Raw genomic sequence first — 12,439 nt, 5'->3', positions numbered from 1 at the left:
CCTTTCCCTTCTGGACTGATTTTGTTTGAGTAAAGCCCTAAAAATATTCCATGTAGAACTGTTTTTCTGCTTTTCTACTCCTTTTTGGCATAGCCTGGGACAGTGCAGAGAACTTTAAGTAGGAGAGAGAAGTAAACTTTGACTCTAGCTGCTCAAGAGAATTTTTTAGGGATGGAGGGTGAAAGCCTCATTATTTAGCCCAGGGGATGCTGACAAAAAAGAGAGGCATATCTCAAAAACAAACAAACAAAAAAACACAAAACCTTAGGTTTGTATACTACAAGTAGAATACACATGGTTGGAAGTCGCTTCAGCTCCATTCTGCAAAGTTCAGCTGAGAATTCCAGGAACTCTCAAATTTGGAAGTTCTATTTTTATTATAGCAATAGGAATATGGGAATTATCAGGGGATTACTTCAACTGATATGTGTAAGAGCCGTGTAAGTACTAACAATTTTAGCCTGGGCTCTTGAACTAAAAGTAATAACCCCATGGGGGCTCACTGTCGGGAGCTGAATCTCTAAAAATATTATATTGAAAAGCAGTTTTATCTTCAATTGTCTCCCATCCATTGTGACTGGTGCCAAAATATACTCACGTAAAGTCTAAAAGTTTCAGGTTCAGAATAAGCATATAAAGAAGAGTCACGTTGTTAAATAAGGTATTTTTCTTACTTTACGTATTTATTTTTAAAGATTTTATTTTTAAGTAACCTCTGTACCCAGTGTGGGGCTCAAACCTACAAACCCGAGATCAAGAGTCACGTGCTCTACCAATTGAGCCAGCCAGGCACCCCTATGTTTCTTACTTTAGATTTTAGTTTTCTTTTTGGGGTTGACAATCTAGAATTTTTATATGGATTTAATCCAGAAAGCAATGGGGGTCCCCATTATAATCCTGTTTACTTAATTGTGAATTCCGGTTTAGTTATCAGAAATATGATTTTAAGATAGCCTAGACCTAAAGTAGAAAATTATATTATTTCTAGCATCTCAATGGATATTGACTGATGCTTTCATTAAGATTGTAGTCTCCATGTTTTTCAGCCAGAGGCTAGGCTGGATGAAGACCAGGTGGTGGTTCTTCTCTTCTCCATATTGGGTAGGGTAGAGGCCGATGGAACTGTGGAATGATCCAGGAATGAGATGTAGCTGTGGTACCAGTTTTATGCCCCAGTGCTTGCCAAGCAAAGATTTCTAAGCATTAGGGATGCATGTTCCCATGACTCCTTTATCATTATTCTAACCTGCCTAAGTGCAGAGGATTAAATTGTCACAAATGACTAGTGTTACTATGTTAACTGAATTTCTATAGCCATGAAGTCGCTCAACTTCCAATTCAAAACAAAAACGAAAACAATAATTCTAGTAATTAGAATCCAGTTGAAATATTTCTACGTTAAGATCATCTATGCTGGGATGTTGGGCAACAAAACTTTCAAATTGATTTACTTTACTTTTGCTCGTTGTCTTTGCTTTTATTTGCAGTTCTGGGAAATGCCAGTGCAAAGCGGGCGTCACCGGCTCTACATGTGATCGATGCCAAGATGGATATTATGACTTTAGTAAGAGTGGCTGCTTGCCCTGCCAATGTAATAATCGGTCTGCCACTTGTGATGCCCTCACAGGTACGTGCTTTCCTTAAGTTGGTTGTGTAATTAGTCCATTGTTCTTTTCATAAATTTCATGAATCATGTTGGTTGGGAAGCAAAGAAGACAATATGAACTACAATTCCAGAAGGGGTAGACCTCGTCCTAAGTAAGGGGATGATCACCAGCCACTTTATTCCCAGGGGACATTTGCTGATTCTGGTCATAGGCGAAGGAGCAGAAATTCTTCTTGAGGAAAGAGACAGAAGAAGAGTTTTTGGCAGTTGTTTGGGACTTGTGTGATGGATTGGAAACTAGAGGAGCCCTAAAGACTGGGCCAGTTTCCTCCCAGGACGTTAGCTGATTGTTCAAGAGACAAGAGGCTGGCCCAAAAAGTATTAAGAAGTCTCTAAGTCTTACTGTGCTGTGGAGACAAAATCCCTTTAGAAAGAGAGGCCCTATTACCATACACAAACCTCTGTCTCTCAAGACACTGGCAGATTCTGAAGTGCGTGGAGTGAGACCTGGGCTGTACCCACCGAGGACCCACCCACTCTATGACCAAGATATAGTGATGAACCATAAGTGAACTGACTCGTACTGAGATTGCAGCCCATCTTCAACGTATCTCAATTTCTAATTGGGTCGAGATGATTCCCTCGTTATATCTGCCTCACAGAGAAAACAGGTCATCTATGGCTCTTCTATATGCTGTATCTGGCATATAATAAAAATACTTGACAATGCTGAGGAGGGAAAATGTGACCAAAAATAAAGAGAAAAAATAAACAATGGAAGCAGACCCACAGATAATCCAGATGTTAGAGTTAGCAGAGAATGCCTTTAAAATAACTAAAGTTAATGTTTTAAGAAAATAAGGGGAAACCCAGAAAATAGGTAAAAAGAGGCAAATTTCAAGAGAATTGGAATCTATTTAAAAAAAACAAAACTGAACTAGAACTGAAAAATACAACATCTGAAATGAACAACTCATAGCATGGGTTTAACAAACGTTTGTTCACGGTGAAGACAAGGTTTGTAGACTTGAATACAGCTCAGCTAAAAATATCCAACTGAAGCCCAGAGGAAAAAAATACAATGGAAAGAACAGAGCAGGAAGACATGTGAGACACAGCTAAAAAGACTGGCATAAATGTAGTTGGAGATTCAGAAAGAAAGGAGAAAGAGATTGGGGCAGAAGCAAGATTTGAAGAGATAATGGCCAAGAATTTTCCAAACCGGTACAAGACATCAGCCCACAGATTCAGAAAGCTCTGCAAACCCCAGGTGGTATAAAGCAAAGAAAACCACATTGAGGCAAACTATTAAAAACTAAAGACAACGAACTCTTCCGATGGTCAGTTTTCCTAAATGTAAGGACTAGAAATGCTTCCTTGGAAACCTTTTTTTCCCCAACAGAAAAATCAGGACAAACCAGCCAGACAAGTACAAGTGTTTTTATGAAAGTAAGGTTGCAGAATATTTGAAATTGAAAGTACTCTGGAAAAACCTGTATTGAAAGTTTATTCTTTAAAAAATTTTTTTTTCTTAATGTTTATTTATTTTTGAGACAGAGAGAGGCAGAGCATGAATGGGGGAGGGTCAGAGAGAGAGGGAGACACAGAATCCGAAGCAAGCTCCAGGCTGTGAGCTGTCAGCACAGAGCCCGACACAGGGCTTGAACTCACAGACCATGAGATCATGACCTGAGCCGAAGGTCACACTTAACTGACTGAGCCACCCAGGCGCCTTGAAAGTTTATTCTTCATTTTAGTCCTCTGTCCATGGTGAAACAAACTGATTTAGCAGAAATAGTGTTATCATTATTATTATTTTTTTTTTTTTCTGTTACGTGATCTGGTCCCTGGCTACATACTGGTTCTCTCTCGTGCTTTTCTTTTTCTCTACTGTCTGTGATCCAGTCATACCGGCTTCTGTTCCTAAAACAAGCCGTGTTCCCTTTCTCCAAGGTTCTCATTTGTGATCTTACCTCTGCCTAGAATGGTCTTTCTAATACACCTCTACCCCACTGCTAGCCCTTTGCCTTATTAAAACATATTGTTCCTTCAGGCCTTCCAACTTCCATGTAGTTTACCACATTAGAAAGTGGTTCCTGACACTCCAGGCTGAATGATGGCTCCCAGTTATGCACTGTCATATGCACTTGTATTTTTTGTCATAGTATTTATAGTCTATAATTATGTGTTTATTTGTGATTATGAGTCATGCATGGCTTACTTACTCCACTGTAAGTTCCCTGATGGTAGGGGCGACCCTAGTTTTGTTCATCATTGTACACAGTCTCTAGCATGGAGCTTGGCACGTATACGTACTAAGTGTTTGTTGGGTAAATGAAGAAATGAATGGAAAAACGCAGAGGAAAGATACATTTCAGTCCTGGTTAACGACAGGAATGCTCCATCCTACTGAGTTGATGTAAATTTCTCCTCAGGTCTTGTACAGTAAGGAAGCAGTCTACACTGCTGATCTCATGTCTGGTTTTCTTTGCAGCAATGAGATACCTGTCTTTAATGGCAAGTAAATCCCAATCTGTCCTTGCTAGAGATAATTGAAGGCAAAAGAAATCCTTCCCATGATTGCGATTTCCAAAATCCGTTAGTAATAAGAGAAATAAATGGCTTCTCTGTTTATAAATATAATAAAAGTGGAATTCAACGTGAAGGGATGCAAATACTTGGTTTAAAACTGCAAGCTTAACATACAGTCTTTCCTTTTGTCTCAAAGATTTTTTTCAACAGCGCTGGGATACGGCTGCCCTCTGGTGGCCACTTACTATGTTTTCACTGTCCTTACTTTCCCCCTTTGTAGTCTTTTTCTATACCTTGTGATTTAGATGAAGCAGATTTTAAGGTAACCTTTTTGTGATAAAATATACTGGGGAAAAACATTTTGGAAAACAGTTTCACAATGTGTTTAAGAGTCTTAAAAATACCTCCTTGATCCAGAAATTCTGTTTCCAGAAGTCTATTCTGAAGAAATAATTCTAAATTAATAAAAAGATGTTGTGTTCAAAGATGCTTACCAAAGTGGTAGTTATGTTCCAAAAAAAATCAGACAACCCCATTTCTATCAACAAGGAATGAAGCAGATTATGTTGTCTTGGCAATACGTGGTTAAGAGCACAGCAAGTGCAATCTTGACTTTACCTTGGCCAAATTACTTAGCCTGTTTTTTCTCCTAGAAGTGCAGGATAATAACAGTAACAGTCTAATGGGTTGTTGTGGTGATTTGGTGCAATATATTTATAGAGCCTTTAATACAGTGTCTGCCCCATTATAAGCAATCAATAAAAGGCAACTATGAAGTTGTCATTAAAACGTTTTAAAGAATGGTACAGGGGCACCTGGGTGGCTCAGTGGTTAAGGGTCCGACTTCGGCTCGGGTCATGATCTTGCAGTTTGTGGGTTCGAGCCCCGCGTCGGGCTGTGTGCTGACAGCTTGGAGTCTGGAGCCTGATTCAGATTCTGTGTCTCCCTCTCTCCCTGCCCCTCCCCCCACCCCTTCAAAAATAAATAGACATTAAAAAAAAAAGAAAAAGAACTGTGTATAACAACATGAGAGACTGAAGAAAGCGGGGCATGAATGACATAGCCACATATTTAGACTATTTAAAGAGCAAAAGTTAAACTCCTATACATAAAAAAAGATTTTAAGGAAAAGTATTCAAAATCTTAATGACAGATTTCTTATGACTTTTTTTCTTCTTTGTACTCTCCTGTATTTTCTGGATTTTCTTTATTGAGCATATATTTACATTGAAATGGAGGTGGAAGGACTATTATTTTTTAAACTAGAACTTTATGTCCATGTGGTGCACTTTTTAAGACTTCAAGGCGCTTTCATGGATTCATAGTGTCTCATGGTGAGCAACTTGCCTCAGCCTGGCTGAGTTGACCACTCCATCACTCCTTGATAACTGTCCTCTCTTTAGGGTATCACAGGTTCCTTCTTTTCCTTTTTCTTTTCTTTTCTTTTCTTTTCTTTTCTTTTCTTTTCTTTTCTTTTCTCTTCTCTTCTCTTCTCTCTTCTCTTCTCTTCTCTTCTCTCTTCTCTTCCTTCTCTTCTCTTCTCTTCCTTCTCTTCTCTTCTCTTCTCTTCTCTTCTCTTCTCTTCTCTTCTCTTCCTTCTCTTCTCTTCTCTTCTCTTTTCTTTTCTTTTCTTTTCTTTTCTTTCTCAGTCAGCTCTGCTGGATCTTCCTTTGTTCAAGAAAAGGGCTGGAGTGCCTCAGGGCTCAGTCCTTGCCTTGTTTGCCTCCTCCATTTGTACTCTCCTCGACTGGTCTCATTCAGTCCTCTAGACTTAATTTAAAATGCCATCTACCTGGTGCCACCGACCAGATTTACATTTCTCCCCCGATCTTTACACTCAAAGATCCAACAGTACACTCGTCATCTTCACTGGAATGCCTTAATTGGCATCAGAACCCTAAGACATCCGAAACAACTCTTTCCTCTACCCTGGAAGCCAAGCCTGCCTTACCCCTAGTGTGCTTCATTTGATGACTGACACCATTCAGCCGGTTGCTCACTCCAAAAGCCTGGGGGTCATATTTGGTTCCTTTCTTTTCCTTGCAGCAAACATCAAATCCGTCAGCAAGGTCTATCAGCCCAGCATTCAGAATACACCATGGACCTGACAACTGTTTCTGACCTTTGTTATTGTCATCCTTGTGCAAGGCCCCGTCATCTCTCTGAACTACCGTGACATTCTCTGATCTCATCTTATCTCTCTGCCTTCTCTCTTGCCCTCTCACCCCAGATCCTCACCCCACCACATAACAACCGGAGTGATCTTTTTAAAATGTAAGACCAGATCCATGCCATCCCCCTGCTTGAATCCTCGAATGGCTTCCCCTCCCTCTTGGAATAAAATTCAAACTTCTTTCTAGGGCTGACATGACTGTACATTTTTGGACCTCTGCCTTTCTCTCTGACCTTATCTTCTGTCAGTCTCCCTTGTTCACTTGGGCTTGGCCTTCTTTCTTCTGGACAGGTTGGAAGTGGACCTTCTGTCTATAGAGAGGATCAGGCATTTCTTCCCACAACAAAGCACATTACCGTACTTCTGACACGTTTGTATATAAACTACGAAATGGTAAAATAAATAAGGACAAAGCTTTTTACAGGTGGCGATTTATGTTTTCAAAGCATTGTCACTGAATTTCGTTGGAAAGGAGCCCCACATTCTTTTCTTTGACTGGTTGTTTTCTTGGTTACCCTTACCAGATTTGTTTGCTGCCTAGCCAGTGAGCATGAGATCATCTTCAGGAAACTCTCATTCCCTTTTCTTTTTTCTTTTCTTTTCTTTTTTTTCAATGGTAATCCACTCCTTTGGCCATCTTTCAGCAAAGAGAATGTGAATTTTAAGGCAGAATTGTTGTATTTTGGGAGGTTCCAGGCAGAGTATAATAAGCAAAGTTAAACTTCAGCTTATTTTTCATATATCATTTATCCTAAAAGAAAGATCCTCAGCTTTTAGATTTTAAAGGGAATTTAGATTTCATCTAGTGCAGCTTTCTTAATTTATAGATGAGGAAACTGAAGCATAAAGAGAAAACATTTGTCTTATGGAATGGTTTTTTGCCCTTTGTAATATTCACATTACATGAAATCATTAGCTCAAGAATTATCCCATTTTACAGCTTAGAAAAGTGATGTTCAGAGAAGCTCTTTATGGAGGGTTACACAACTGGGAAGAGGTTCAGCTGGGAGTGGAACTCAGGTCTGACACTAAATACTGCTCCAGTTTTCTTATGCTCTGTTGCCTCCCAGAGAGGAGTTATAAGCTGTTAGAAAAGCAAATTCATACTATCAGTACCTCCTGGATATGGATTTGGAAGGTTATGATATTTATGGTTATTTATGATAAAAGAATTTCTTCCAAGCTTCTCGTGAAATGTTTTAAACTTGCTTGGGTTCTTGAAATATTTTTATAATACACATGTGATATAGTTTATAATGTGTTAATTTTGTAGTCAGGAAAAAATAAAGACAAGGGGCTCCCGGGTGGCTCCATTAAGCATCCGACTCTTGATTTCAGCTCAGGTCATGATCTCATGGTTCATGGGATTGAGCCTCACATACGGCTCTGTGCTGATAGCGTGGAGCCTGCTTGGGATTCTCTCTCTCCCTCTCTATCTTTCTGCTCCTTCCTGGCTCGTGCACATGTGTGTTCTCTCTCTCTCTCTCTCTCTCTCTCAAAATAAATACACAAACTTTTTTTTTTTAAAGAAAAACATCAAGACAGTAAAAATAAAAGGGATACATGCATACCAGAGACACATGAAAATCAAAGGAGAAAGACCCAAAAGGACTATTGCCCTTGCCCCCATAGCTCTTGTTAGCATTCTGTTGTGTCTATGTCTGTCTGTACTTAATTTATTAATTTTCTTTCTCTGTAGCACTGTTCCAGGTACATGCTATTTTTGAAGCAGTGTAATGAGTCTTGTTATTATACTTATTTTCATCTTTCCTTTTGAGACAACATATTTGCCACATAAGGTTATTTTTTTCCTCATTGACTTATTGCAGGGTATGGCATAAAACAAATAGAAATAAATTTTTCCAGAAAAAAATTTTAATTGTTATGAATTGTATGATTAAATAAATTTGTATTCTAATATAAAGGGTGTAAGAGAATGCAATTATATTGTGATAAACACAAAGGCTTGAGACCTTATCTAAAATGGTCAAAGGCCCCAAAACACTAAGCATGTAGGTCCAGTAGCATTGTAGAAGCAAAGTATTAATAGTGTATATATTTACCATTTTTTAATAAGAGTAGCACTGTGGGGGCACCTGGATGGCACAGTAATTTAAACATCCAACTTCAGCTCAGGTCATGATCTCACGGTCCGTGGGTTCGAGCCCTGTGTCGGGCTCTGTGCTGACAGTTCAAAGCCTGAAGCCTGCTTTGGATTCTGTGTCTCCCTCTCTCTCTGCCCCTCCCCCGTTCACACTCTGTCTCTCAAAAATAAATAAATGTTAAAAAAAAAAAAAAGAAAGAAAAAAGAATAGCACTGTGACCTTTTCTTGCCACATTAGTCATGTGCAAATGGCATGTTATTGGAACACATCTTGCCCCAAACATCCATATTCTGTTACAGAATTATTAACTTTTTTGAGGCATTTTTAAAGTTCAGGACTTTATCAGAAAGTATTTCCATTGCACATTTTTAATAGGGAGAGAGCATATGGCCAGATATTACACATGATGCAGGTTTTGACTTTTCCAACTTGCAGAACACTTTGACATTTAAGATGATCTTATTTGTAGGGCCAAAATCTGCAGTTTCTTCATATGTATTTTTTTCAGCTATTTTTATTGTCACAAAGATACATAGCTAAAGAGGGATCAGGATATAAGATCTGGAAAGAAATCAGTACCCAACATGTTTATCACTGTATGAGGATATACTCCTACTTTGTTATATGTGTGATAAGCATCATTAACACTAATGGACCTTAAAAAAATTATATGATTAGGGACATCTGGCTGGCTCAGTCGGTAGAGCATGTGACTTTTGACCATGAGGCTGTGGGTTCAAGCCCTGTGATGAGTTAGTAGATCGCTTAAAAATAAAATATTAAAAAAAATTATATGATTAAAAGTGACATTTCCATGCAAATTTGATTTAGTTCAAAGTTCAGTGTTCAGATAATAAATTTTTGAAGCTGTCTTTCCCCGTCAGTTCATGAAGTTTGGGGGAATCGTCCCATAATCACTTAAGAATTGAGATGTGCCATGTGGGTTAATACCTTTGTCATTATTTTGGTTTTCCAAATCTTGCCCCAGTTGTCAGATTATTTTATTTCGCAACCTCAGTCTCTCTCCCCTTTTTCATAAATATTTCACTTGTAACGAAAAGAAATCAATGTAACTGTTTATGAATAGCTTGAGCATTTAATTGTGTTTAGCTTATCAGGTAAAACTTCATTGTCTTCCTAGGTTTCTGTCACATGTTGTCACTCCTGTAATAGCAGTTCGAAGAGGTCCTGTGCGTATATGTGGCCTCCTGAAGAAGGGATGTGGGGGTGCCTGAGTGGCTCCATTGGTTAAGTGGCTGACTCTGGGTTTCATCATGATCTCATGGTACATGAGTTGGAGTCTCACGTTGGGCTCTGTGTGGACAGTGTGGAGCCTGCTTGGGAGTCTCTCTCCCTCCTTCTCTCTCCCCTTCCCCCACTCTCTCACACTCTCTCTCTCCAAATAAATAAATAAACTGGAAAAAAAAAGGAGAAGTAAATTGCATCACACTTTTCCATTTTCTGTTTTCAGACATTATGCTGCTTCAGTGTCTATAGAACATCTTCTCTAATAGGGCACCAAAGGAATAGTATTACAAAACACATAACTTGGCTTTCCTCTTTCCTTTTGATTTTTTCTGCTAACCAACTGTGTATTTTTTAAAGTATTTATTTATGGGGAACCTGAGTGGCTCAATCGGTTAGGCGTCTGACTTTGGCTCAGGTCATGATCTCACAGTTTGTGGGTTTGAGCCTCGTCTCGGGCTCTGTGCTGTCAGCTCAGCTTTTAAAAGTATTTATTTATTCATTCATTCATTCACTCATTCATTCATTCTTATTTATTTATTTATAGTGATTTCTACACCCAACATGAGGCTCAAACTCATGACCCTAAGATCAAGAATCACATGCTCTACCAACTGAGCCAGTCAGATGCCCCTATTAATTCATTGTCTTTCCTTTGATCTTGAATTTTTAAAATATAAAAATGTATGGAAAATAATATGGCAAATACCCATGTACCTACACCTAGAATTAATAAATATTAACATTTTGGTATTTTGCGTAATATATATATATAGTTATATATTTGAAATAGAAATTACAAATAAGGTTGGGAGCCCTCTCTGGTTTTTTTCCCCTAGACCCGTTTTCCTCCTTCACTCCATAAAGACAAACAGAGCATAAAATTTGACTGTGCTCTCTTAGTCCACGTTCGATTTTTACTACCAGTATTATGTATGTATCCAACTGCTTAGTACAGTTTTTAAAATTTTACAAGATAGGTAAGTACTCTCCACCTGTTCTCTATCATTCTGCAGATTGCTTTTTTCAACCAACATTATTTTTAAGGTGTCATGCATGTTCATACATATAGTTTTAGTTCACTTTTCTAATTACAGTATCCCAACTATGAAAAGTCATTCTTTTTTAAAGAGGTCTTTAGATTGATTTTATTTTTTCTTTGAAAAAATAGTTGACCTGCTTTCTGTATGTAGTCAGCAATCAACATGGCCTTATTGCTACTCGACTCATGTACCAGCCTTTCCCTAGAGTTTCCAGTCAAGCAGGGGACACAGAATTTACAGACCTGGCCAGTGTAGGAAAAGACGGGATGGAAACCGAACCCTGTTAATTCCTGTCGGATAAGTTCTTCTGGCTAAGTCTTAAGGTCTCTTGGTTGCAGATGTGATTTATTTAAAGTTGTTGCGCTTTCAGGATAAATCTTCAAATAATTTGCTTCTTTTAGGTGCTTGTTTAAACTGCCAGGAAAATAGCAAAGGGGATCACTGTGAAGAATGCAGAGAAGGATTTTATCAGAGTCCTGACGCCACAAAAGAATGTCTTCGCTGCCCTTGTTCAGCAGTGACATCTACAGGCAGCTGTATCATAAGTAAGGCCTTTCTCTAAATCTTCATCTCGAGAGGAAAAATCAGGCAGTCAGTTATCAATTGATATGAAGTGTGCTGATAAATGAAGTTCTGTAGGGTGCTGTAGGGGAAGGGTTTTGCAACCAAGTCCAAATACCTAATATGAAATGAGACTTGAGGGAGAGGGGAGGAAATTTTTGTTAAAATCTTATTGTATCTTGTCTGTCGGGACTAAAGAAGAAGGAATGTGAAAGTTGTAAGAGCGCCTAGCTATTACAATTATTCATATTCCTATGTAAGCATCTTTCTTTTGTCCTCTACCTGAATAGATTCTCTGGAGGGCCCCCATCGTTTTCACAATAAGCTGGACAATTAAGGGTTAAGAAATAAGGTGTAGATCTTTAGTCTCTTTACGCTTGAGAGCAGATAGTAGGGAGGGGACAGCAGTTGTCTTGCATTTGTAATTGTAGCTCAAGACCGTACTAAGTTACGTTCCTGCCCTCTCTCTCTCAGAACTGGATGACTTGGAGCCTACGTGTGTCCAGTGCAAAGACGGTTACACAGGCCGGAACTGCAACACCTGTGAAAACGGCTATTACAATTCTGACAGCATCTGTACCAAGTGCCAATGTCATGGCCACGTGGACCCAATTAAAACTCCAAAGGTTTGCAAGCCCGAGAGTGGTGAATGCATCAGCTGCCTCCATAACACCACTGGGTTTTGGTGTGAGAACTGTCTGGAAGGCTATGTCAGAGACCTCGAGGGAAATTGCGTCAAGAAAGGTAAAACCTCACCTAAGGTTGTAAATGTAGTGTCTAAGCCTAGCAGTGAAAATTTCAGGACAGCTACCTTTAGCTTTAAAAAAACCTTCCAATCCCACGAGAGGAATTTTCTGGAAATAGATTTTGATAGGTATTTGCCTAAAGGGATCTCCTTCTATTCCTGCTGCTCTCCTGATGCTCCAAAGTCAACTCCAGAAATCTGAGGCCCGCGACAAAGGCATTGCAGGGTTCCCACATTTTCTCTTCATCTATTTTCATTTTTATGTTGATAATTTAAAAGTCCTCTCATGTCTTTTATCCTTTGCTTCTATATTCTCATCACTTCCAGTGACCATCAAAGGTCTTTGGAAGCAGGGACCTGTAATCTGGTTCGAAGTTCTGGCTGAGAAACCGGAGTCCACGGTAGCATCTGTCCTAACTTTGGGCCTGA

The 12,439-nt window shown here is 39.0% G+C and overlaps 1 protein-coding gene across 1 annotated transcript in view; it reads left to right on the top strand.

Annotated features, from left to right (window-relative positions):
• The window catches only part of MEGF9 (multiple EGF like domains 9), a 90,399-nt gene that overhangs the window by 71,810 nt on the left and 6,150 nt on the right, over positions 1-12,439 (top strand). Inside the window, exons 3-5 of the mRNA XM_060608850.3 lie at positions 1,488-1,627; positions 11,106-11,249; positions 11,740-12,009. Coding sequence (XP_060464833.2) covers positions 1,488-1,627; positions 11,106-11,249; positions 11,740-12,009 — 554 coding nt within the window. The remainder of the gene's footprint in view (positions 1-1,487; positions 1,628-11,105; positions 11,250-11,739; positions 12,010-12,439) is intronic.

Source organism: Panthera onca, chromosome D4, assembly GCF_046562875.1.
Source record: "Panthera onca isolate mPanOnc1 chromosome D4, mPanOnc1 haplotype 2, whole genome shotgun sequence".
Lineage (NCBI taxonomy): Eukaryota > Metazoa > Chordata > Mammalia > Carnivora > Felidae > Panthera > Panthera onca.
This window is presented reverse-complemented; position numbering and strand designations above follow the sequence as displayed.